We start from the raw sequence: 26,502 nt of genomic DNA, 5'->3' as shown, positions 1-26,502 counted from the left end.
AAAGAAAAAAAAAATGGTGCTGATTATAATTTTAAGGCTCCATAAATTGTAAGATTCATCCCATTTCAAAGATGATAAAACGAGAAAAATCTCAGTACTGGAAAGTCGTCAGACCCCCAGGGGACTATGTGTTAAGCCACTGAGACTTTTTTTTTTTTTTTTTTTTTTTTCAGCCTTAAGTGCTGGGATGATACCAGGCAAAAAGAAAGAAAAAAAAAAATGGGTATGAGTGTCTGTGTAAAGCTTAATCAGGACAAAGGTGACATTAAGAGTGAAATTAAAGCAACCCTTTCCTATCATACAAATAACAGTTTCCTGTCCATTATATGAAATAATATATGTGAATGCACTTTGTACACCTATAAATCTCTATAGAAAGTAAACTATTCTGTGCTCTACCTTACAAAATCCTGCCTAAGGACTTAATTTCTAAATAAAAATTTTCAATTCAACATAAAAGCTCAGTATATTTCCTTTACTGTGAGTATTAATAGGTCTCTTACTGAAAATAATTAAAACTAGAGCCCTAAAATCATACCACATACACAATACAGAATTACAACATTGCCTCATGCTTTCTTTTGGTCTTGCAATTTACCTGTGACTTATTATTTATTCAACTGATCATACAAGTAGACTTCAAATTCATATACGGGTATGCATTCCTTCAGGTTTAATTCAACAACTACTCAACAGAATACATATAAATGGCCATCCTCACCAATTCAGTATGTGCCAGACTAAATTGATTTAGTATTGAAGACATATGTTTTACTGAATTAAACTCTTAATTAGTAATACCACAGACCTCTCCTGCAAACTGAGATTAATTATGCCAACAGAAAAGTTCATCTAGAAGATGTTACACTAGTTTGAGTTCAGTAAGAGAGTGCCAAGAAAACAGATAAATGTGTTTATTATCTTATATACATAAAAAGTACAAAAACAACTTCTAAATTGTTACATTAACCAATTAGCATATATATATTATTATAATCCACAAATAGAAATCTGACCATTTACAAGTAGAGCAATATATTATGCAAGACGGTGAGCCAGATCTGGCTTAATATTATTATAAAAAAATATACATTTATTATAAAACACCCTTTTGCTAAATTTAAAAACACAGTCCAAAGCCATAAAATAAAAATACTTTTATTAAGTTGCTATAGGGTGAGTGTTTAAGACATTTTATTAATTTATAGAAGTTTAAAATGGCAAGAGTTTAAATTCATTGTTGAAACACATTGTTATTTATACAATAAATAGCATGATATATTGAAAAATTATCATCTTGCATTTTAAGCCCTGACTCAAATTTTTCTCTGCATCTTGAAAGTGCTCAATTATCCCTTTGAGCCAAAGAAAATAATCTTGAAACACTTTAGGAATTAAAAAAAATAACTAAGTTATATGTTTATCTAAGAAAGAAATTATTCTGTTTTGGTAACCTCCAACTTTACTATGACTTGTAACAATCTTGGGAAATATTTCACATATATAAGCTGAAACAATATGCGGACCTGAACCAGCATGAGTGGGAGATTGCTAAAAGAAAAGGAGAAAAGAACCGTGACAAATGCAAACACACACACACATACATGTCAATTTTTTTTTTTTGATAAATTGGCATTGCATACTATGACCTTACTAAACTTACTTGTCAGTTCTAGTAATTATTTTAGATTCCCTGGATTTTCTATGTATATGATCATGTTTTCTGCAAATAAACACAATTTTACTTCTTCCTTTCCTACCAACTTGCCTTTAATTTTAAATTTTATTTTATTGTATTTATTATTTATTTTGCTTATCGTAGTGGCTAGGATCTCCAGTGCAATGCTGACTATAAGTGGTGAGAATGCACATCCTTGTCTTATTCCTTATAATGGGGAGAAAATATATTCTTTCAAAATTAAGAATGATGTTAACCATAGGTTTTTTGTAGATGCCTATTAACAGGTTGAGGTAGTTATGTTTATTCCTAATTTGCTGACAGTCTGTATCATAATGAATGTTACATTTTGTTGTTATTTTTCTGCATCATATTGACACTATTATATAGTTTTTCTCTTTTGCTTGTTCCATGTGGTGAATGACACTAATTGAGATTTTGAATATTTAGCCATCATTACACTCCTGGGATACACTCTTTTTGGTCATGGTGTATTAATATTATTCTTTTTATATATTGCTCGACTTGACTTGCTAATATTTGTTAAGGAATTTAATGTCATGTTGATGTGGAATTATAATGTAGTTTTGTTTTTTTCTTGTAATGAATTTAGCTGTTTTTGATATAAGGATAATGCCGGCCTCATAAAAAGTACTGGGGAGTATTCCCTCCTTTAAAGTTACTGAAAGAATTTATAGTACTTCTTCCTTAAAGAAACTTCTCCAATGAAATCATTTGGGCCCAAAATTTTCTATGTGAGAGAAATTTTAACTATAAATTTAATTATACCGTATATAGGGCTCCATATGTTCTAAACTTTTTTCTTAGTTTGTTAACATATGTCTTTCAAGGAATTTGTTCCCTTCATCTAAGCTTGTAAACTTCCTTGACACAAAGTGGTACAAATATGTCCTTGTTATCATTTTAATTTCAAATAAATTACAGTGATGTCTCCATTTTATTAATAACTTGTATTCTCTCTTTATCTTTCATCAGTCTAGCTAGATAGATATCAATTTCATTGTTCATCCCAGAAAATTTATTTTTCTCCGCTTTTTTTTAAATTTCATGGATCTCTGTTCTTATATTATTTTCTTTCTTCTATATATTTTTGCTGTAATCTTCTCTTCTTTTTCTAAATTACGATCGACCTATCCTCTTTCCTAACATAAGTATCTAATGCTATGAACTTCCCCATAAGCATTGTTTTAGTTACATCCCACATGTTTTGATATACTGTCTTCTAATTTTCATTCAGTTTAAGTATTTTCTAAGATTTTTTTGTGATTTCTTCAACTCATTTAGTAGTGTCTTGTTTTATTTCCAAATTTAAAATAAATTTTAGTTATCTTTTTGTGATTGATTTCCATTAAATCCAGTCTTGCCAAAGAACACCCAGTATGTCTCCAGTTATTCTGAATTTGTTGAGACTAATTAAATGGCCCAGCATAGAATCTATCTTGATCACTGTTTTATGTGTACTAGGTATAAAATTTTCTGTCTCGATTTAAGTCAAGTGAGTTCATGGTATCATCTGCTTATCCTTCTTTTTTCCTTCTTTTTGATTTTCTCTCTGCTTGTTATACCAATTACTGAGAAGTCAGTGAAGATTAAAGGAAAAACAGTAAAGTCTAACAATTAGCAGGATTTGATTGGTATGGATGTGGAAAAATACACAGCTAGATGAAGTACTGTAATCACCATGAAGAACAATCAGATAATATTTAATTAATATGAAGATGTGTATCTTCACAAGCCAAAATCTTACTCATGGGTATATATATATCTAAGGGAAACTCTTGGACACGTACACATGAGACTTAAAAAAGAATGGTCATTATTAAATTGCTTGCAATTCCAAAAATTAAGAAAAGTAGAAAAAATAAACTTCAGTAGGGTAATACATAAAAGTCACTGTATTCAAACACTTAAATACATATTGTATTTTAAAGGGTGGACTAGAAAACTGCATGCATCAACTTGAACAAATCTGAAAAATACAATTTGAATTTTAAAAGGCAAGTTCTAGAAAAATTTGTACAGATTCATTCAATTTATGTCAGTTTTAAAAATATAAAACAATGTTATATATATATTTTATGGATGCATACATAACGAGATTATAAAAATATAGATGGAAAATACATATACAAATTTGAGAATAATTGGTACATCTGGGGACTCAGAAAAAAATTGACTGGGGAGGAGTACCATGAGGGCTTCAACATGACACTAATTAAGACATTTATTTAAAATAAATATCTTAAGCAAAAATGGTAAAATGTTCATATTCATGAAATTTGGGTGTTAGCTCTATTAATATCTGTGGTTTTTGTGTGTACTTGAATAGTTTTGTAATTAGAGATCAGAGTATAGCTTTTAATGACAAAAAAAAGTAATGGAAAAATGTGAAAAGATTATGAGCATGTAATGCACAGAAGAAATGCAAATTATGGAAAGAAATATTAAAAGTTCATAAAATATATCTGAATTTTAAAAAGTGTTAAATATTCACTATAGATAAAGATATGAGGACAGAGGCACTCTTAGGTACAGTTAGTGAGAGTGCAGTATGTAGTGGTCTAACATTTTCGGAAGGCGATTTGGCAGGACATATCAGAATTTCAATACTGCGAGATCTGTGTCCCCTCGTCTGTTAAAGGTAACATTTCCATGAATATCTCTTGCAGACATACTCATACAAGTACGCAAGGATGTATGTAACCAGTTGTATATAATAAAAAATACTGTCACTTGTGTTAGTGTAAAAATGGCACCAACCTAAAAGCCTAGCAATATGGAAATTTTTCTTCACAGCCACTACTATGCACAATTGCAGCAAGAGCTACCCATGATGTAATCTGTGGAAGAGCACCTTAGATATTTTGCTGTGCATATGTCCACCTTCATATAGTAGGTCTGACACCATGTGGCAGGCCCTTCTCTAGATTCGTAGTTCTCAACTGGATGTGATTGTGCTCCCTCCTTCCCACACACACATAACCTGGGGAGAAATCTGGCAATGTCTAGACACATTTTGGGCTGTCATAACTGGGCATTTGGGGCAGAGGCCACAGATGCTGTTAAGTATCCTGCAATGCACAAGACAATCCCCCACAGCAAATTATCCTACCCCAAATGTCATTAGTACTAAGAAACTCTGCTCTGGAGTAATACTTGCATTATTTCTCCAATTTGAACTACAACTAAATGAAGTAGAAAATATTTTTCTTCATTTTAAACATGAAGAAACAGAGCCTCAGAGAGATTAAACATCTTATCCGAAGTAACAAAGCTAACAGGGGGCAGCGTTCCTTGCTCTTTCCCAAGATGTTATATTGGCAGTCTAAACAAATTGTTGTGCTCTCATATTATAGATTATTAAATAGCTGTTTTAAAAAGTAGATTTATACGAATAGCATAACATGATATCCAGGCCATTTGGAGAAGGCATTTATAATGTATACAGCTAATGAAAGATTAGTATCCAAGTTGTATAAAGATCTACAAATCAATAAACAAGTACTAAAAGTTATAGAAGACACATAATATGCAATCCAGTTTATATTATATAAGCAAAATTATGTGTATGCAAAAATCATAAATATTATTTATCTATGACCCTATAAACCAAAAATATCATAAGAATGGAATTATCCTAAAAGGATAATTTTTATAAGCATTCATTGAGAAAATTTCAACCCAAAAATAATTGAAGAAAAATTTGCAATGGTACAGAGCATATGCTGATACTGTGACCTCCAGAAATGTGAATAAGAGGAAAATAACTGGGAGAGGAGAGCAGGGCTGGTAACGTACAGTGATGGTGATGTCATGGAGCATCACTAATAACACAGGAATTATGACAGTTCTTGGTTTTTACAGGTTGTCTTGGAATGTAAACAAGTTCTTAGTGCACTTAACTGAATTTGGCAAACATATGTATGATGTGATGAACATCTTTTTAGATCATTAATTTTGATAATTAATTTGAAATAAAATAATTTAATTGGATTTTAGATAATTAATTTGGGAATTAAGAAATCTGTTTTCTGGAAATTCCCTTAATTTGGAGAAAAATAGGTCCAAATACTCTGCATGAAATATCTTCTATTACACACATAATGGAACAACAAAACACAAAGGGGAGGTGTAATTCTAAAAAAGGGATGTGGTCCAGTAGAAGGCCCTTTGTTTTCCTGTACACCTGGATGACTTTGATATGGAAAGTATGTCTATGTCTGGTGAGAGAAACGTAGAGGTGAACAGTTCTGCATAATAAAGGGTGAAGAATTCAGAACATCTGGAAACAATCCTGAAATAAAAAGTGGGAGAGCCAGATGGAGGGGAGGAAGCATGGCAGATAGCGGGCACTGGAAGGCTGAGTTCCTCTAATGCATCTCTAATGCATCTCTAATGCATCCTAAAAGAACTATAAGACTATATGAAATGCAGGTAAACAAGCAAAGACAATCTGAGATTGCATCACCTAAGCATTGTCTAGGTTAAGAAAGGTAAAAGTTTCACTGTAACTTCTATTAGACTGTACCTGGACCACCAGGCTCAGAAAAACAGGATACTGTTATTAAGGGCACTGTGGTGTTTATCCCAGGAGCAAGAGAGTGGCAACCAGAGGGGGGCTAGATCGTCAGGGGTGAAAGACAGCATGTTGCTTTTAGTCCGTTTTGGCAATATATATACGGTCATGTAACAATCACTACAATCATTATACAGAATTTTTCTCTCAGATTCCCAAGTTCCCTGTGCTCCTTCCTAGTCAACTCCTTTCCCTCATTTTCTGGTCTCTTGTCAACCACTGATCCACAGTTTGTCATTTCTAGAATCTCATACAAACGGAACCGAACAATATGTAGTTTTTTGTTTGTGTTTAGATTCCATCATTTATCCATTTTGTGAAATATATTAGTAGTTTGTTTGCTGAGTAGTATTCCATTGCATAAATATACCACAATATTGTTTATTTTCCAGTTTAGGGATATTGTGAATAAATCTTCTATGAACATTTGAGAATCATGTGGATATTTATTTATATTTCTTCCCTAATGGCTAATAATATTAATGATCTTTTTCTTGACCTTATTTTCCAACTGAATATCTTCTTTAGTGAACCATCTGCTCAAACATTTTGTCCAATTTTTATGGTATTATCTGCCTTCTTATTAATGAAGGAAGTTCTTTATATATTCTGGTAATAAGTGCTTTATCAGCTATATCTTTTTTCTAAGTTAATGGCTTTATTGTTTTTATTATTGTAAAAGCAATACATGTTCATTTTAGAAAACTGAAAAAACACAGATAAATCAAAAGAAGAAAGTACAATCTCTGTCTAATGCTATTGCCCATAATCACTGATGACATTTTTGAGCTTGGGATTAAGATGTGATCACATCAGCCTCCCTCTTACATTAGTAAAACTAGTATCTACCTTGGGTATCCCCTCCTTACATCCCTGGGGTTTACTCAGACTACAGAGGCCGACCTGATCCAAGTCGAGCCAGGTGAAAACTCCAAAGTTGGAAGGGGGTCCCTCACACGGATTCAGACTCACAGCTCTGTCAGTTCATACACAACTTTAGCCCTTTCCCCCAAAGCCTGACAGTATGTCAGCGTCAGTGTCCACAGGGACTGCTGTCCCCAGTCTCAGGAGTTTTGGAGTGTGATGTGGCAGAGTGACTCAACCTTGGAGGCAGCTTCCTGCAGTGGGGTTGGGGTGCCAGGTTGCGGTGAGTCCCAGGGACCTGCACTCAGCTTACATAGGGGCCTGGGAGATGGCCGGACTCTGTGTATCAGATATATCTTTTGCAAATTTTCCTTCCACTCTTTGTGTTATATTTTTTATTTTTTATTTCAGTGTAATTTGATATGGGAAAGGTTTTAATAATTAAGATGTCCAAATGATCATTTTTTTTTCTTTTAAGGTTACAGCTTTGTGTCCTACCTAAAATATTTTTGGGCTATGACAACATAGTGAAGATTTTCTCCTAATGGTTTATGATCCATTCAAATTAATGCCTGTGGCTCGTGTGAGGTAGGTGTCAAGATTCATTCTTCCCATACAAATGTCTAATTCTTCCAACACCTTTTTCCAAAGATGAGAATTTCTCCATTGGATTACATTGGCAACTTTACTGAAAATCAACTAGCATATTTGAGTAGATCTATTTCTGAAATCTCTCTTAAGATCCCTGTGTCTCTTTGTGCCAATCAGGGGGGCATGTGTGGCCTTCTGCATCCTTGAGTGCAGCCTTTTAACTGAATCCAAATTTTACAGAACAAATCCTTTTAATAGAGGGATTTGCTCTGCGAAGATTGGATTTGGTCGAGTGGCTGCACTTGGAGATCTGGAGGCCACATGTGGCCTTGAGGCCACAGGTTCCTCATATTCTTTTCAAAATTGCTTTGACTTCTCTAAGTGCCCTGCAATTCAATAAATATAAAAATAAGCTCATCAATTTCTACCTCCAAAAGTTTATTTTTCTAAAAAATCCTGAGTGCACAGATCCATAAGTAAATTTAGAAACAACTGACATCTTAAAATTGAGTTTTCTGATTCATGAGCTCAGTGTGTATCTATCTCCATTTATTTAGGTATTCTTTAATTTCTGTAAGATTTGTAATTTTCAATCTACAGGTACAGGACATGTTTTGTTAAGTTCATGTCCAAGTATTTCACATTTTTGATAGTATTGTAAATGGCATTTTTAAAACTTCTAATTCTAATCATTCATCAGTACTGTAAAGATGATTGATATTTGTACATGAACCTTGCATCCTGCAACTTTGCTAAACTCACTTCTTAGTTTTAGTAGGATTGTCTAGACCATCGTACTATCCATGAATAAAGACAGCTTTCCTTCTTCATCTACGATCTGAATGCCTTTTTGTTTATTTTCTTGCCTCAGTAATTTTTTTTTCCTTCTAGAAGCAATGATGATATTGGAACATGTCAGGCACATTTTATAGAAACTCTCTCTACTGTGTGGTAATTTCTTACTTTAGAATTTTACTAACACAAGACAAGAACTAGAAAGAGAAGAGAAGATAGATTACATTTAAAATAAAATCAGCAAATTTTTACTACTTCAAATTCAACTATTTCTACTCCTGTATCTATTCCATGTCAATTTCCACCCCATACCTTGGATCAGAGAATTAATATGATGGGAATGTGTTGTACATGACTGATAAATAAAACCGAAATAACAAAGTAGCTTCATCATACACACAAACATACACGCACAGATGTGCACGCACACATATGGATTTGAACTTCACTGCCAGGCCTGGCCAGCTGCCTGACTTGGGTGACTTATTCCATCTCCCTGAGCTTCACCACCTCTATCTACAAAATTGAGTGACAGCACGTATCTTAGTGGGTTTCTGTGAAAATTAGCTGCATCTTATCGTAATATGAGTATGGCATATAGCAGTGCTCAATAAATACTGGCTATTACATTTCAGGCCTCAAGTCTTTGTTTTTTTTTAAAGTAATGCAAAGAGACACAGCAGCATCTCCATTTACTGAATATCCTTTATTGATCTGATAAATTAAAAGGTAGAGGCATCACTTGCTAGCTGTCCTTGTAGGTGTGATTAGGGAAAAGAATCTGGTACTTTTCTATTCCTTACAGATATGTTCCTTGTCATTTACTGTCTACCACCGCCGTGGCACAGTAAGCTATTCTTATTGTTGTCATATGTGTAATTTTTATTAGCACTTACAAAACATATAATATAAGAGTATACCAAATTATCGAAAGGTAAAATAGGCATATCCAAACCAGATTTGTGCTAAGGAAGTAATGCTAAATTAGAAGTTATTATTTATTTCCAAAATCATCACAATAGATTTCCCTCAAACAGCAAAATTTTATGGCTCTTAAAATACAATTTTGTTTATAAACACTAGACTTACACATAATCATTTGTTGGAGTATGTCACTTGTTTTCTAAAAAAGTGTGTAGCCATACTATATTCAAAAGAATTTGTAAATGCAGTTTATAAAATACTCTAAAAACCTACGTTATAATCATGATTTATATTGTGGTGGTTCTCCACTCTTTTCTCATTCCTTTATGTTGTGCTTTTTAACTAATTTTTTTTTTTTTTTTTTAGTGTAGAATCATGCTTTTATTTTGGTTGAAAACACACAGTAATTTGGGGGGATTATAATTAAGATTTAACAACATTACAATTCTAACGAATAACTTAAAATCAGGGATCTCGAGATAAATATAAATATTTCATGGATATTTTGGAACCCCGGTATTAAGACTACATCTATTGCCAATGACTCAGATGTTTCTTTCTAATGAATTGACCATTACATTTCCAAAGTTCTGAAATGGCCAACAGACCATAGAAAGATAATTTTTTAGGCTCCTGTTTGAAACCAACAGCTTCAGCAAACTGCTGGTCTTGATTCAGGGCCAAATCTAAGACTAATTTATTGAAATCTATTTCAGCATAATAGGAACAGAAGGGGACATAGGCACTGAACATAGGATTGAATGTGTATCTTCTGGAGGTAATGGAAAGAAATGAGAGAAGGATTAAGTAGACAGTTGCTGGTGCAGTTCCAATATAGAGTCTGATGTATTCTCTTACAAGCCTATGGTGGCGAGTTATTAATAGGCTCAGAACACGAACACATAAGACCATGTGACCAAGGACTCAAAAATTGGACACTGGGCACTTGTGGAGACTCCACGGCCAAAGGCAAGAGCAGCCAAGTTACCAGAACACTTACTGAAATACTACAGCTGAGCTAACTGTAGGCAAAGCCTTTGGCGATCTTTCAAACCATATGCTTGTGTGGTGTTGGGCTTTCCCCAAGGACACTTTATTCCAAAGCATTTCAAATGGAAATAGGCTTTCCATATTCTTAAACTTAAAACACACTCTAAATACTCATCAGTGGATTTACTTTTCCTCTTTTATCTTTCCACCCACTAACCCCCTTTATGATTCTACCTCCCTCATGGGAAGGTTTTGTCGATACACACAAATTATGTAAACTCTTGAGGCCTGACAAGAAAAAGAAACTATAGAAACTGAAAATGCAAAATAAACAATCTTGGGAATTAAATTAGTAACGGAATCTATTTCTTTAATTTACCATTTTCCCAGCTTAAGATTTGGACGTGACCTTTCCGTGATATTTGTATGCCTTATCTGTTTTCCTCTGACCACAACAAAGTATCTCTCCTAGTAGAATTCTTGAGAATCATTTTATTCCTTAAAGCTCAGAATGAATTATAAGATTTACAGGAATGAAAATTTGGTTTAATCCTGAGCTACATAAGTCAACGTAAGCAGAAGAAATTCAAGCATATTATAAAAAAAACTATAAAGTCTTCCTGTGTACATCTCCTACAGTATTATTCAAAACCAAAGACTCAGATATAACCAATCAGACAGCATTTCCTTTTACTTCCTGAGCCAAGTTTTTCCAAGACAACAGTTGCAACTAGACCTTCATAAATGTTCACTTCCTAAAATGACAGTGAATCCACATTTGCTTTCTTATCAAATTTCATCAGTGACAACATGTGTCATGACACACCTCTATATAAAAGCTACTAAAGGCTGGGCATGGTGGCTCATGCCTGTAATCCTAGCACTCTAGGAGGTCGAGGCAGGATTGCTTGAGGTCAGGAGTTTGAGACCAGTGTGAGCAAGAGTGAGACCCAGTCTCTACTAAAAATAGAAAAAATTATCTGAGCAACTACAAATAGAAAAAAAAGAAAATTAGCTGGGCATGGTGGCGCATGCCTGTAGTCCCAGCTACTTGGAAGGCTGAGGCAGAAGGATCGCTTGAACCCAGGAGTTTGAGGTGGCTGTGAGCTAAGCTGATGCCACGGCACTCTAGCCAGGTGACAGAGTGAGACTCTGTCTCTAAAAAATAAATAAAAGCTACTAAAATGAAGAGATTCTTTATTGCAATTAACTAAATGCATTATTTCTATCCTTTACTAGTTTTCTTTATATCATTAATAAATTAATGCCTAATAGATTAATTATCTAAGCAAGGGCCTTTATTTCCCTAACATTTTCTCAAGCATAATTCTTTATTCTGGAGACATCTTTCAAAATTCACATTACCAGCGAAAGCACATTGCTTTGTTTCTTATTAGGTTATTAAGTATGAAATGTCCTATTTCCTTAAGTACTAAGTTTGACACTTGATATCTCTGACATTTCACTTTGACACATCTTGTTTTATGTACTGTACTGGAATCCTTGGTTCTGTTTAGCTAAACACACATAATAGTTTGGATACAAGCTTACATTTAAAGAATAACTCTGAATGTGAGTGAAATCCACTTTCTGAAAAAATTGATTTGGATTTTGTTAGTTTGTCTATTTATTTTTATACATGATTTGAACCCTAATTCCAATAATTTTGGTCTTTTTAAGCAGTAGAACTGAAACAATAGTGGAGTCTGATACCTGGGTTCATGTTCGAATCCTGTAAAGATACTAATTGATTTTGTGACTTTTTATCTTGTGTTTCTTATTTGTCTGCCTCAAAATGAGTGGCTTGGATTACTTGCTCTTATTCAGCCTTTATGAAATTTAAATATTGCCAATAGTTTGAAACTGTCCATTTTAAATATTATTATATGGGCTATCAGTAGCTAATTTTGTTCCTTATTAGTCAACAGGGTGTTGAAAAATACACCTAACAATTGCTTTAGGTAATAATCACTTTCACAGAGAGAAAAAAAAAAAAAATCTTTTGCATAAATTAAGATGAAATCTCTTCCAAAATTGAATTTTGGATTAAGCATAAGCCCATCAAAGTCCCAGCAGGCTCTTGGCAGATACTGATAATCTGATCCTAAAATTTATACAGAAACATAAAGAATCCAGAATAGCCAAAACAATTTTGATAAAAGAAAATAAAATTTGAAACACTTAAATTTCCCAAGTTCAAAAAATATTATACAGCTACATATATCAATACAGTATGATATTAACGTAAGAATAAGCATATAGATCAAAACAAGAATATAAGTGGTTCAAAAATAAACTCTCACATTATGGCCAATTTACTTTTAACAAAGGTGCTATGGTATTTCATGAGAGACATACAGTCTTTTCAACAAATGGTGCTGAGAGACAATTGGATATGTACATTCAAAGAGATGAATTTAGACTCTTACCTCAGACCATTACCAAAAGTAATGCATCATAGACTTAAATGCAAAAACTGAAATTATGAAAATTATGGAAGAAAACATAGGAGAAAGTCCTTGTCACTTTAGGTTGGACGCAGTTCTTAGACACAACATCAAAAACATGTTTGATACAAGAAAAAAACAATAAACTGAATTATATCAAAAATTTTAAAAATTGGCTTTAAAAGACACCATTAAGGAACAGACAGCCATAAACTAAAAGAAAACATAAGCAAATCACGTGTCTGATAAAAGATTTACATCCAGAGTATATAAAAAACTGTTAAAACTAAATAGTAGAAAAAAACTAATTAAAAAGTGGACTAAAGAATTGAGTATGATAGGTACTCGATGGCTATAAACTAGCAAATGAAAAAGTGCTCAACATCATTAGTCACTAGGGAAACAGAAATGAAAACCACAGTGAGATACTACTGCATATCCAAAAAAATAATTACAATTAAAAAGAGACAATAATAAGCATTGCTAAAGACGTGGAGAAACTGGAACCCTCCTCATACATTGCTGGTGGAAATGTAAAATATTACAGTAATTTAAAAAAGAGTTTGTCAGTTCTTTAAAATATTAAACATAATTTGACCTAGTAATTGCAATCCCAGGTATCTATCCAAGAGAAATGAAAATGCACATCTACACAAACACTTGTACGTAAGTGTCTACGTAGTATTATTTACAATACCCAAAAAGTAGAAACAATCTACATGTCCATTAACTGATGAATGCATAAACAGAAAGTGGTATATCCAGACAATGGAATATTATTCATCAAGAAAAAAGAATGAATTACTGATACATGCTACAATGTGGATGAATGTCAAAAACATCATGCTAAGTGAATGAAGACAGACACAAAAGACCAAATTCCATATGTCTGCATTTACATGAAAGGCAAATCTGCAGAGACAGAAAGTAGATTAATGTTGCCTAGAGTTAGGAACAGGAACAGAGTGACTGCAGATGGGTATGAGGAACTCTTTAAGTTCATGGAAATGTTCTAAAACTAAATTGTGGTGATGGTTGCACAATTCTATAAATGTACTTTATAATAAAAACAATTGATTTGTGTACTTAAGATGGGTAAATTTTATGGTACGTAAATCACACTTCAAAAAAGATGTTAGGAAAAAAGTATTCACAATATCCTTTATAATTGGTTACATTTTAAATAACAATTTACTCTAGAAAAATTAGCCCGACATATTCACCAATGTATCTTACCAATGAGAAATAATTAAGCTGCATGTGGAAAAATTTCTATATAGGAATTTTCATCTTGAGATGTTAATTCAATACTTTTCAAACATTACTAAATAGAACCACCTATTTTGAACTGACAAAATTTTAATTGGAGATCTATGGAGAAATTATCCATGTTAGCAGACAAAATGTGGCACTAAATAATTAAATTTGTAAAAAGATAGCTAGTTTCACAATGAATTACTCAAACTTTATACTGTGTTAATTATATTTATATAGAAGTGTTATTTCCATAATGAACTACTCATACTTTCTATTTTGCTGTAATAAAATTTTAAAGTTCTACTTACTTTATCTGCAAGGATATAACCAGAGTCAAATAACACAAAGATCCTAGATATGGTAATTATAAGTTCCTCTGTCAATAGCTTAATTGTCTATCTATAAATTTAGCAAACTAAAATATTTGCTGGTAATATTATAATAATTTTATAATGGAAATGTACTTATCACATTTTTAGTTGTTATTACATACATTCAAATCCAAATTATAATGGAGATAGACAAAATGCACTAATCTTATTAGTGGATATTAATATAATTACCCACCTGTCCACTGCTCTTAGCATGTTAATTTTTGTACTGTTAATTCTAATGAGTTTTACAGGATACTTGATATCCAAATACTTGGAATGTGAATAAGTAGTTAAAATTTGCTATTTTACTTCTGCCATTTGAAATAGCTTACCATTTAATTCATATGTCTTTCCAAGGTCCTCTTTCCCAGGTCCTCTTAACCTGACCACACTACACTGCTATTCCAGTGTAGATACGTCTCACAAAGAGTTTACAATTTTCTCTTTATCACTGATTTTCTAATATTCTACTACAATGTGCCTCGGTCTTTCTTTACCCACATCTGAACTTGGTGGTATGGTAGGTCCCTTTCAATATGAAGGTAAGTTTCTTCCTTTATTTCTGATAAATTTTATTTTATTGCAATAACTATTGTGAAACAGCTGGAGTAATTTTCCTGCTATATTACCCATAAAATTGTCGATTATTGTTTGAAATAATTCAGCTCTATTTAATACTTCCAGATTCTAGAATGGGAAGCAGATTTCAACATTTGTTACCTTTTCATCTAAGGAGTAGGAAAACATTCATACTGGAATTAATGTTCCATTATATTAACTTCCAACTAGTTGACATTTAGAGCCTGTTGATTAATAATTTGAAATCCATAAAATCCTTTCTAGCTCAATGACATGAGTGGGTTCCTGGGAGGATGTTAGAAGGTAAGGTTTGGTGGATACAAACCCAGTGTTTAAGGATCCTCAGCTTTGTCACTTTCTGAGCCAGTAGAGTGGCTGCCCTCAAATTTTAGCTTTCCTACGAATTACCTTGGATTCATTTTAAATATGTTCCTTAGGTTTGAGGCTCAATCTGGGATTACGATTTTTAGTGGAGAATGTTCAACCACCTCTGCCTCATCAAATCCCTCCCCCTGCCCACTGCCATGATTTTGATATTGCTGACTACACACCACACTTTAAGAAATAGGACATCAGGAAGCATGGTCAAAGGGTCGATGATGTAGGCTCACTGCAGAAGTGGTCTTATTTTAGGTGAAGCCAGGCTGAGGCTAGAGGACTAAAAACAAATTGGAGGCAAAATATCCTTATGTTTATCCTTTGAATGTGCTTATAAAGGAAAAAAAATACGTTTAGACCTCTTTTTTTCTTTTTAATGGAAAGCAACAAGAAAGCAGAAGTATGTAATAATACCAAAATTGGCCTGGACTCACCAGCTCTATCTCCTGATCGTCTGAGTTAAGGTCTAAATAGTTAATAATTTATTACAGATACATGCCATTAATTATGAAATGAAATCAAGTTTCTCTCACTGGGAAAGGCAAGTACTAAACTATCTAATCCCCAAGGCCCTTCCCAACACTACCATGCAATAATTCTGGAAAAATATCTGGGTAGCATTGGAATGGCTCAGCTCCCATTTTCTCACTTCTCTCAGCCTAGGGCTTGGCAACAGACTAATGATGAGATGGAGACAAGATGATGTGGTCACTATAGTTGTACCCTGGGTGCACTTTGAATCAAATTATGGTTCTCACTTGGCTAAAGGAATCTTAAAACTTCCTTTCAGGAAACCCTCAAATCATAATTCAAGAGGGACTACTGGTTCTCCCATTGCCCCAAAACATGTCAGGGTACTCCCCTAATTTAATAGATCTCCCCTCAATCAGGAACCTGGAATTCCTCTGATTATTTATTTATTTTGCAAATACAAAGACCTAAAACCATCCGGAGTAAAAATGTAATTGCAATTAAGGATAAACATTCAATCAGGCACAAATTCAATAAAAAATGTGCTCTATTTTAGTGTTGCATAAAATATCTTTTCAGACTCCTGTAAAGAACTGTGTTATTTTACCAAAGTATAATACAGTCATGATTCAGTTAATAAACCTCAAATAAATAAATGAAACTTATTTATTATTAAATAAACAAAATTTGCTTCTCACAAAATTGGTTCATGCTTGAATTCTCTCAGGAAACTAAAGATATAGATTAATACATGATTAAATAGTTTATTAACTTTTAATGTACAAAGTAGCTTATTCCATCAGCATGATGATTCTATTTACTAGAATTCACTATATCGCTTCCTTAAATAAGACTAGAATACCTACATATTGTTCCACTTTAAATATAGAAATGTCCCCCACGTGTTACTGTATTATCCATGCCATTCTAAATGTTGAACTGGAAAGCCATACAGTGCCTTGAAAGGATGTTCACTTAAAGACCAGTTATTTCATTAGTAAGGAGACACTGAGCACTTAAATCAAAGAACTATGATAAATGCTGGGAGGACAAGAAGTTGAGACAGAGAAACAGTTTCTTTAAGGTATCATAAATACCTTGAAGCAAGAAACTATTTCTTCATCTTTTTGTTATCTGAGATTTCATCACAATATGTAGATGTGACTAGTCTGTCACTGTCGAAGCATTCAGAATACTTACACATAAATCTCTTGCACATGTATGGTTATTTCTCTAAAATTAATACCTACGAGAAGAATTGCTGAAGAAAAGGGTAAGTACATTTAACATTTTAATAGATACTATACAAAAGACTTTCCCAATTTACGGTCCTACGATGCGTAAAATTAGGTGTTCCCCAACTACATCCACCGGATATTCTCAATCTGCATAATTTGTGCCAATCGTATGAACCAAATATGATAGTTCAGGAAATGTGCTTTTCCTAGCTTACCAATAATTCTGAAAAGATTGTGAAGGTTTATTTAATTGTTTTTGTCCTTTTCATAAATACTAAAAAGTTAACTGTTTATCTCTGGATGGCAAGATTATAGATTTATTTTATATAGTTCTAAACTTTCTATACTCAGCATGTATTATTTTGTAATTAACATTTATCCTTTAAGAATACTAATATATAAAGAACTCTGGAATTAGAAATAAAAAAAAACCATCTAATAGAAAAATGAGTAAAAGATATGGAAAGAAAGTCTACAGGAAAGGAAATGAGAATAAAAAATATCAAAGATGTCAACCTCACCAGCAACAACAAAAAATGCAAATTAAAACTACATTGTGGTAAAATTTTTTGCCTATTAGATTTCACAAAAATCGAAACTTTAATAATGACACCCACAGTAGTAACAGGACAGGCAAAAGACATACTCTGATGCTCTCCTGAACTGAGGGTATAAACTGGGACAACCTCTGTGGGATGCAATAAGGCAATACCTCCCTAAACTACCAGTGCACATGTCCTTTGACACAGATACACACAACACAGGCAAAAGAGCCTCCCTGCAGAGTCCTACACATTTAGCACGGTTCATAATAGGAAAGTATTGGGTTCAATCAAATGGCCATTAACACCAGAAGCAGCTGACCCTGGTAACCCCGGGGAAAGAACACTGAGTAATAAATGAGGAATGGCTGTTGGAGGAAGACTTCACTGCATACCTTTTTGGAGGTTGTGATAAAGTTTGAGTGTTTATAATTTTGAAAATGATATAATTTTGGCCTTAGATTTGAATGGTATTTTGGCTGAGTATATAACCAGGATTCAAAATTACTCTTCCAGGAACTCTGAAGCTACCTGACCCTCTGGCATCCAGTATTAGTGATTTGATCCTCTAAAGTCAACCCGATTCTCGTCCCACTGTAGATAATCTCTCCTCTATTAAGTCTGTAGGCTTTTCTCTTTCTCTTTAGTTTTCTAACACATTGCCACAATGTGTCTAGGTTTGGGTCTCTCTTTACTCACACTATGCTGAGTTGCTCAGTTGGTCCTTCAATCTGAAGGTTCGTGTTTTATCTTTGATAAATTTGATTCTGACACCAAAAAAGGGGTCTCTTAACCTGTACCTAACCAACCTTGGTCATATCAACCAATTCAATTTGAATCATTGACTTAACACTTGACATATTATCTGGAAAATATGTCAATGGGGCATGCGCCATGTGGGATGCTCACCGCCAGTAGACTCTCCGTTGTCTCACTGCACCCTGTTTCCACCAGGCAGCCTGTATGTTTACCAACATTCAGCCATATTTACTTAAACACATGTAGGCAGGACATTTTATAGTAACACAATTTAATCAAACACTAAACATTAAAGCTAGTGAAATATGAGTGAAAAATATATCTTTGTTTCTATGAAAACTTTGGAAAACAAGAAACAGTAAGTTGCCACAAAAAATTACCCTAATTTCATTTGACACAACTGTAAAAGAGACGAAAATTTTTAAAATCCAGGATTCTACACATAAACTGCTTTGTGTTTGTCTTTAATTCCAAATACAAAAACCTGTATTGAAAATTGGTTTTGATGTATGCTGAGTAAGGCTCATCTGGAACACCATTTATCTGATCCACACTCAAAGTAGTAAGTACCTGGCCTTACATTCAAAGTTTGGCAGATAGGTAGGATATAATTGTCTGTGTTTTTAAAATTCTATCTTTTAATTAATTAAAAAAATAATAATTCCTATTAGAGAAATTTTGGATCTAGACCTATGATTCATGGCTTACAACTGATATTTCAGATTTTCTATTCATTTGTCCTTTGTATTATGTTCTGGGATAATTTCTAGGTTTGATGTTCCAGGTCACAAATTTACCTATCAACTCATCTGCTGAGTTTTTTATTCTAATGATCATACAATTACAATTCCATTGTATCTAATCAGCTTTATGGATAGCAGATTATTTCTATGTTTTTAATTTGCTTTGTCCATTAATATATATCTGCTATTATTATTCTGGGCAGTGTAATTCTATTAAAATGTTCTATTTACTCTGTTAATTTTGTTGCTTCTTCCATTAATTAACCAGACTTTGAGACTCTCTTTTATATGGTTAATTTTCTTCAAACTGTGATATTCTTGGGTGTCAACTCATCTTTTTTTGTTTCCCAGCTCACCTATCTGTTGTGAGTTGCAATGATACTGCCTGGCATAACTGGATATAAGAAAAAGCACATCCCACTGTTGTTCTGCTCACTGCGTTCCCTTTCCCTGTGTATACAGCAGCACTGCTGGGATAGCTCCTGCCAGTCACAGACACTTTCTAATGTCTGTATGTTTCCACTAACCCAAGCCAAACTGTTTTCACTCTTTCAGGAGATATTCAAAGTATCTGATATACTGATGGCATTCACTTACAATATTGATTTTGATTTATTTAAGACTTCTTTTCTATCATTCCTAAAATTTGTCTTGAATGAAGAAAGTAGATGGACGAGGTTCGTCTGTAGTCTTAGTTTTCTCATTTGGATGTTGAGTCCACTTGTACTTCCATTCCCCTTGTCATGCACTCCCCTCGCCCGTTCCTGCTCTTGCTCCTGCTCCCACACTGCTCACTGATGCTGTGCCTTGTCCAAAGGAGAGGCCCTGAACTATTTCATTGTTCGAAACTTGCACAGTACAGAATACTGTGACGCAAAGAAGGTAAATTTCACACACACACACAAAACTGAATTTACACATGGCTCAAGATTCTGTACCAAACTAATCAAAATGACTACTGCATAAAACTCTTAATTTAAGTAGGTAAAAGTAGTACTATTAATAGTTTCAATATCCACACCTCATCATCCTGAAAAAATGATCTAAGTAGTCAGCCATTTCAATATTCTATCAAAAAAGGACCGTAGGTAAGGTCTGTACTGATCTAGTTTACTTTGTCCCAGTGCTTATGTGTACTTTAAAAAAAAAAAAAATATTGTGTTAATTTTGAGTAAACATACTTGTTGCACTGTTTCATGCAATTTAATTTGTTGCCTTTGTGCATTTTTATTTTTTAAAAACTATTTTAAAATATAAATGTACTTTATGCATTGTATTTTTATTCAGTTATTTTTATTGAGTGCCTGCTAAAAACTAGATATCTTACCATATGTTGGAAATGAAAAGAGATGAATAATACAGTACCATCAGAGCACTAAGGGCATACCTATATTTACACATATCTCAACCTAATGTACTCCCCTGTTCACAGTGGTAACTGGCAAGTTAGGCTGGGAACCTCTGGAAAAGCACCAAGCCTTCTTCATCTTCTTTTTGTATTCTCTTGTATTTGCAAAATGCCTTAGTCATAGAAGTTGTTCAATAAATGTTTGATTGATTAACATTATTACATTTGTGTCTATCTGATCAAATATATGACCTAAAGAAGATTATTATTCAATACTAGACTAATTAGGGGAAACAAATAATAAGAGCACATCAAAGATCAATTGATAGGTATACAAGTATAATTTGTGCATTTAATAAATAGGGAAATGAGATCCATAAAGACTGGATCCAAAAGCAGTTGAGTTCAGGCAATAGCAGGCAAAACTGGTTACTGAAAGAGGGGAAGGGAAGGTACACTTAATGATCTTTTCTGTACAACTGACAATAGAAAGCTGTTACTAACTTAGAAGAAAAAAACTGATGCATTTGTAAGTAATTCACACTCTCTACATGAAGACATCATGATTCCTCATATTACAATTAAAGGATCACGGAATTCTAGAGATACAGAGGAATAGGAATGTAGTTCTATGACTGTGCACAGTCAGACAGGCAAAGTCCCCGCACTCCAGTGGGCAAGGCTTTTGAGGTCTGATCTCTACTGACATTTTAGAACCATTTCCTCCTATGTCATCTTCTGGTCTAGTCACAGGAGTCTGTTGTTTTTGTGTGTGTGGTTTTTTTGGGGTTTTGTTTTGTTTTGTTTTTTACTTTTTTTCCTTTTACTTTCATACCTCCACTCAATGTCATCTCTCTCCCTACAACACTTGTTAGGTCTTTTCTGCCTGAAGAAAGCCTCACCAAGCTTCAAAACCCAGTTAAACTCCTGCCTTTGGAAATCTTCCCCAACTCCCCTAGCGGGATTTGACCTTGGGCATAACATTTGAATCATCATGCTTGTATGTCACTGTCTTGTGTTTACTTGGGTCATTTCTACTTATATGTGATGTCCTTCTTCTAATCTGTGAGCCCCTAAAAGGTAGAACATTCTAGACCCCAACGCAGGACCAGGAATATATTAAATATCCACTAGAATTTTAATTCTATTATCCAATTTTTAAATTAAATCATCTACTTTTCTCATTTTACTTATGGAAACCGAAGGCTAGAAAGATAAGGGACTAATCAATCATCAGGGAACAAGCCTACTCCAGAGTTCAGATAACAACTTTCTCTTTCCTAATCCACCAGGTCATAAGGGAAAAGGGCTGGCATAGTAGAGTCTGGAGTAACAAACCCACCCTTTTTGGCTATTTGTTTAACTTTTTACTGAAAGTTTGACTGGTATACTGTATCACTGGCAGCGTCAGTTTTCCTCAATAACAAAGACTTCCCAGTTCAGAACATATACATATGTGGCTAATAGGAAAAGTGAGTAAAAGTCCAACATGATAAACAGGGAGGTATGTCAAACTCCTAGTCAGTCTATGAAAAACCTACTCATAATTCTAACTTTGCTTCCTTAAGTATGGAGAGAAGGCATAGCTCATTTGGAAAATCTGACCCAAAGACCACATTTCAACACAGGGAAATGCTTTATCCCCTATCGCTCCTACCACACCAGGAACTTTCTCTATGTAATTATTTAATCCCCAGCCAAAAGCTAGTGGACAATGAAATCCCCACAAAATCTTTTCCCCAGTGAAATGTTCAAGCATCAGTTCTGCAGAAAACACTTTTAAAGTTTCATGTAAATTTTCCATGCCAATTTTCTCCCTTATGCCTAAAAATGTCTATATTTGAATATTTATCACTATGAGCCCTGTCCAGCAATTTACATCATTGGAATATGGGCCCCTAGGGGGCCATTGGTAACTTATAGTTTCATTTTGTTCGGATTTTTAACCATCTTTTTTTGATTTCATGGCTTTGGGTGGCTTTAATTGTGCTGATATTTTCTATTGTACTATCTACTGCTTTTGGATTTTGCTTCAAATGAGAAGGCTGCTTCCATACAAGTTCTTGTGGATTTCCTGATGGACTCACTATGAACAGAAAAATGAAGCCACAAATCACAGGAACATTTTTGACATTTTGTGAGTTTTGCCTTAAATCAGTAGTAAAGACCATGGCGGTGAATATACTTAATGCCACTGACCTGTACATCTAAAAATGGTTAAAATGGTAAATTTCATGGCATGCATATTGATCCTCCCCCCGCACACACACACACAGACACGCAAAGTAAAGGCCAACTTAGGAGAGGTAGCAATTATTTCAAATCCTGGGTCATGACAGAGGGAGAAAAATCAAATGGTGATCTACATGGATGGAGCAAATGGCTTTTACTTTCTAATCACAAGGCTCTCCACACTTGCTACTATTCCCCGTGGAGTGGAGAGAAGAAAAGAAACTACTGACAAATAAAATGCAAATCTTAGAAAGAAAATGTCAAATCATAGAGCCATAACCTTTTGAACACTGGATTCTAATGTCATCCGTTAGTCAACACTCCCAGTCTCTCTGCTGACTCCCTCCCAACTCCTGCCTTTCACAGGAACAGTGAAGCAGTGTCCAGTATGGCTGGGGATGTGTTTAAGTTCCAGACACCTGTCAGAGTGTGATTTCCTAGAGGACTGTTCGGACAGCTTTGAAGGAGGCCACGAAAACGTGTGGGACAGTGGACGAGGAGCTAAGAGTGGGCCGAACGCCGGGAGATCGGGGTGAGCAGACTGGCTGGCTGCCTCTCAATCTCCTAAGACACCACGTGGTGGTCTTATTTTAGGAAACCGTGAAGTACAGAAAAGGAGCTGAACCACTGGGAAGAAGTTCCAAGGAGCAGAGTTTCACATAGTTTCCAAAGACACACACAACCATCTGGAAGGAAAAGGTCATTTCTCCGTCCTCTTAGACTTCCGATTCCCTGGCTGCCCGGAGACGCTCCGCCGAGGCACGGCGGGGAGGCCGGGCGGCGCGGGCCGCGGAGGGAGCCCGCGGGGGCGGTGCATGCAAATCCCCGGGGAAGACGGGGGCCGGGGACCCGGAGCCGGGCGGGAGCTGGGGAGGAAGGCGCTTACCAGGCCGCCGCCACAGGTGCTGAAGGAGGCCAGCGAGCCGGGGTGCCGCAGCACGGCGCCGGTGTAGAAGCAGCCCGCGTCGGGCGGCGCGGGAGGGCGCGGGGCGGGCGCCGCCCCCGTGGGGCCGGGGCCGGGGCCGGGACGTGGCCGCTGCTCCACTGCGAAGCGCGGCGCCAGGAAGCGGCCGTCTCTCCGGAGCAGCAGGTACAGGTCCCGGGAGAAGGCCGGGATCCGCAGCAGCATCTCGTCGCCATCCGGCTCGGCTGGCTGGGCCGGGGGCGGGGACGGGGGCGGCAGCGGGGGGGACGGCGGCTGCCACGAGGCCGGGGCGCGCGGGGACAGCACGGCAGCCCCGCCGGGTCCCCGCGGCAGCTCCTGCGACTCGAGCTCCTCCTCGTCCTCGCCCCCCGGCGGCGGCGGGGCCCAGAGCCGCGACGCGAACGGGCCCTTGGCGGGTTCCTCCGGAGGCGCCGGGACCACCGAGCGCACCTCGCGGGAGCTGCCGGCCGCCTGCGCCCGGGAGCCTCCGCCGCCCCCGGCGCCGCGCACCCAGCCCGGGTCCGCGCTGCTCCCGCTGCCGCCGGCCGCGTCCACCGGCTCCCGGCGCCAGAGTGCAGGAAACACGACTTCCCACTCCTCGAGGTCGGGGGCGAGCTGCAGCCCTGCGGGCGGGGCAGACAGAAGTGCGGGGCTTAAAGTGCCGCGGTCCACTCGCACAGGCACTTCCAGGCTCGCGCGCCACACAGATACAGGGCGCTCGCGCGCATGCGATGGAGACCACCCGTCTAGCTCCTGAAACTCTTTGCAACCCCGAAGCCTTGTGATCAGATTACAGACCGCAGCATTTGCAGAGTAAAAGCATGATTATACCGGGAAGGAAGGGGGGAATCCAAGTTTGGTGACGGCAGTTAGTTGTTGAAAAGAAAACCGGTGCAAAGTCTCCAGCACAATTAAGGGACTTCTAAAGGACATGCCAGAGAAAAGCATCGCTATTAATTTACATACCTCCTAATTTTCCTCCGGGTGCCGTCTTATTAGAGGGAAACTAATCGTTTCACAGATGGTTAAAGTGCGGCCAAGGAAGTGCGCTTCGCTTCGGAGCTTGTCACCCTCGTCCGCGCCCGCATGCCCATTTTTACTGCTGCCCACTGATTCCCGCTCGCCAAGCCCCGGTTGCACCAGCCCTGCCTACCCATGCGTTCGCGGTCTCGGCCGGGGAGGTTGGAAAGGAAGCCGGAAAGTCGCAGAACTTACCTGAAACGATCCCTTGCGACAGGAGCCCCAGCTGGTAAAGGAGGCAACAGCAGCAGACGGGAGTCAGGCGCATCCCGCGGCTCGTCCCCATGCTGCGCTCCCCGGCGGCGGCTTCTGGCCCGGCGCGCGCCTCTTGCGCGATCCACGGCGGCAGCCGCCTCCCCGGAGCGCTAGGAGGCCGGGCGGCGAATGTGCCCAGGCCCTTTGTCTGCCGGGGGAGGGGTGGGGGCCGGCTGGGTGACTCCGGGAGCACGGGCGGGGGTGGGGTGGGGGAGGAGCGGGGAAGGCGCGCCACGGCCCCGCAGCGCTCCGGCTCCCTGGCGAATTGGGTGAAGAGTCTGTTTCTGTATTCTGGACGGTGCAGGAGCTCCCCAGGCCGAGCGGTCTAGAGCCGGAGCCCCACAAGACAGACCCACGGTACGCCAAGCGCCGGGAGGTGCAGGGCGGCGGCGCTGCCCCGGACGCGCGCAGGACGGCCGGCGCGGGCAGGGACGTGCGGTGTCCCTGCGGAGCTCGCGGCCCGCACCCGCGCGGAGCGGGCGGAGGCGGCCGTTGCGGTCGCAGCGACTTGGTGTGCCAAGCTCCGCACACGGCGCGGGTCGCAGTGCGAAGGCTCTGACCCGCTGCGGCGCCGGAGAGAGTGGGTAGGGAGGTGGGGGAGACGCGACCTGCGAGGTGGGGTGTGGAGGAGAAAGGAATCAAGCACATCCGACAAGAAAAAGGGGCCGAGGGGCGCCCGCCAAGTGTGACGCTGCCGGACAAAGGTCCCAGAACACCGCACACGTGCTCACAGGCGCGTTTGGGACGGGCCGGGGCCCAAATTTCCTCACCTGGTTACTGATTGGCCAGTCTGAAGGCCCGATTTACATGCCGCCCGCCCCGCCCCCAGCCCGCTGAGGTGTGCGCAGGTAGAGCCTCCTCCTGCTCCTCCTTTGTCCGCTTCCCCCCGTCCGCACATCTCACGCAGAAAAACGGTGCAGACTCAGCACAAAGCCGCGGCCTCCCTTACCAAAGGCCTTTGATTTGTCGTCTCATTTTTGCCTCTCGGAATTTTCTAAGCCTGGAGATAATGCAATTCGTCATGGAGTGTGCTTCAAAGGTTCCCAGGACAGTAGACACCCTTACGTTTCAAAGCCCCTTATCCCCCTTATCTTTCCGGCTCCCCATTCATCAGAGCTGTCAGTCTCTCTCTCTCTCTCTCTCTCTCTCTCTCTGTCTCTCTGTCGCGCACACACACTCTCTGCCGGTGGGTGTAAGATTAAGGAAATCAACATTAAATATTGTATTATAAACATTGCAGACCAGGTGAGGTTATTTTGCCTTTTGTAATTTTTTTGGTACATGAAAAATGTATTTTTGCTATTTCTATCCTCTTTGGGGGCAATTCAACCCCAAATATTCTTACTCCCTTCTCGCAGCTCTCTTCACGGCGCCCCCTTGCATGCCTCTGCCTCAGTCACATCAGACCTTTCACATCAGACTCAAGGATGATTGACAGGAACTGCCATTTCTATCCTAGGGACTAGGCCAGACATCTAGAAATGAGAGTTACTGC

The 26,502-nt window shown here is 37.6% G+C and overlaps 1 protein-coding gene across 1 annotated transcript in view; it reads right to left on the bottom strand.

Annotated features, from left to right (window-relative positions):
- The window catches only part of ADAMTS19 (ADAM metallopeptidase with thrombospondin type 1 motif, 19), a 238,790-nt gene extending 213,770 nt beyond the window's left edge, over positions 1-25,020 (bottom strand). The window contains exons 1-2 of the mRNA XM_012645041.1: positions 24,948-25,020; positions 23,694-24,355 (exon numbers count right to left, since the gene is read on the bottom strand). Coding sequence (XP_012500495.1) covers positions 23,694-24,355; positions 24,948-25,020 — 735 coding nt within the window. The remainder of the gene's footprint in view (positions 1-23,693; positions 24,356-24,947) is intronic.
- Positions 25,021-26,502: the final 1,482 nt, after the last annotated feature.

This window comes from Propithecus coquereli, unplaced genomic scaffold (genome assembly GCF_000956105.1).
Source record: "Propithecus coquereli isolate 6110/MARCELLA unplaced genomic scaffold, Pcoq_1.0 Scaffold224, whole genome shotgun sequence".
NCBI classification, from domain to species: Eukaryota; Metazoa; Chordata; class Mammalia; order Primates; family Indriidae; genus Propithecus; species Propithecus coquereli.
This window is presented reverse-complemented; position numbering and strand designations above follow the sequence as displayed.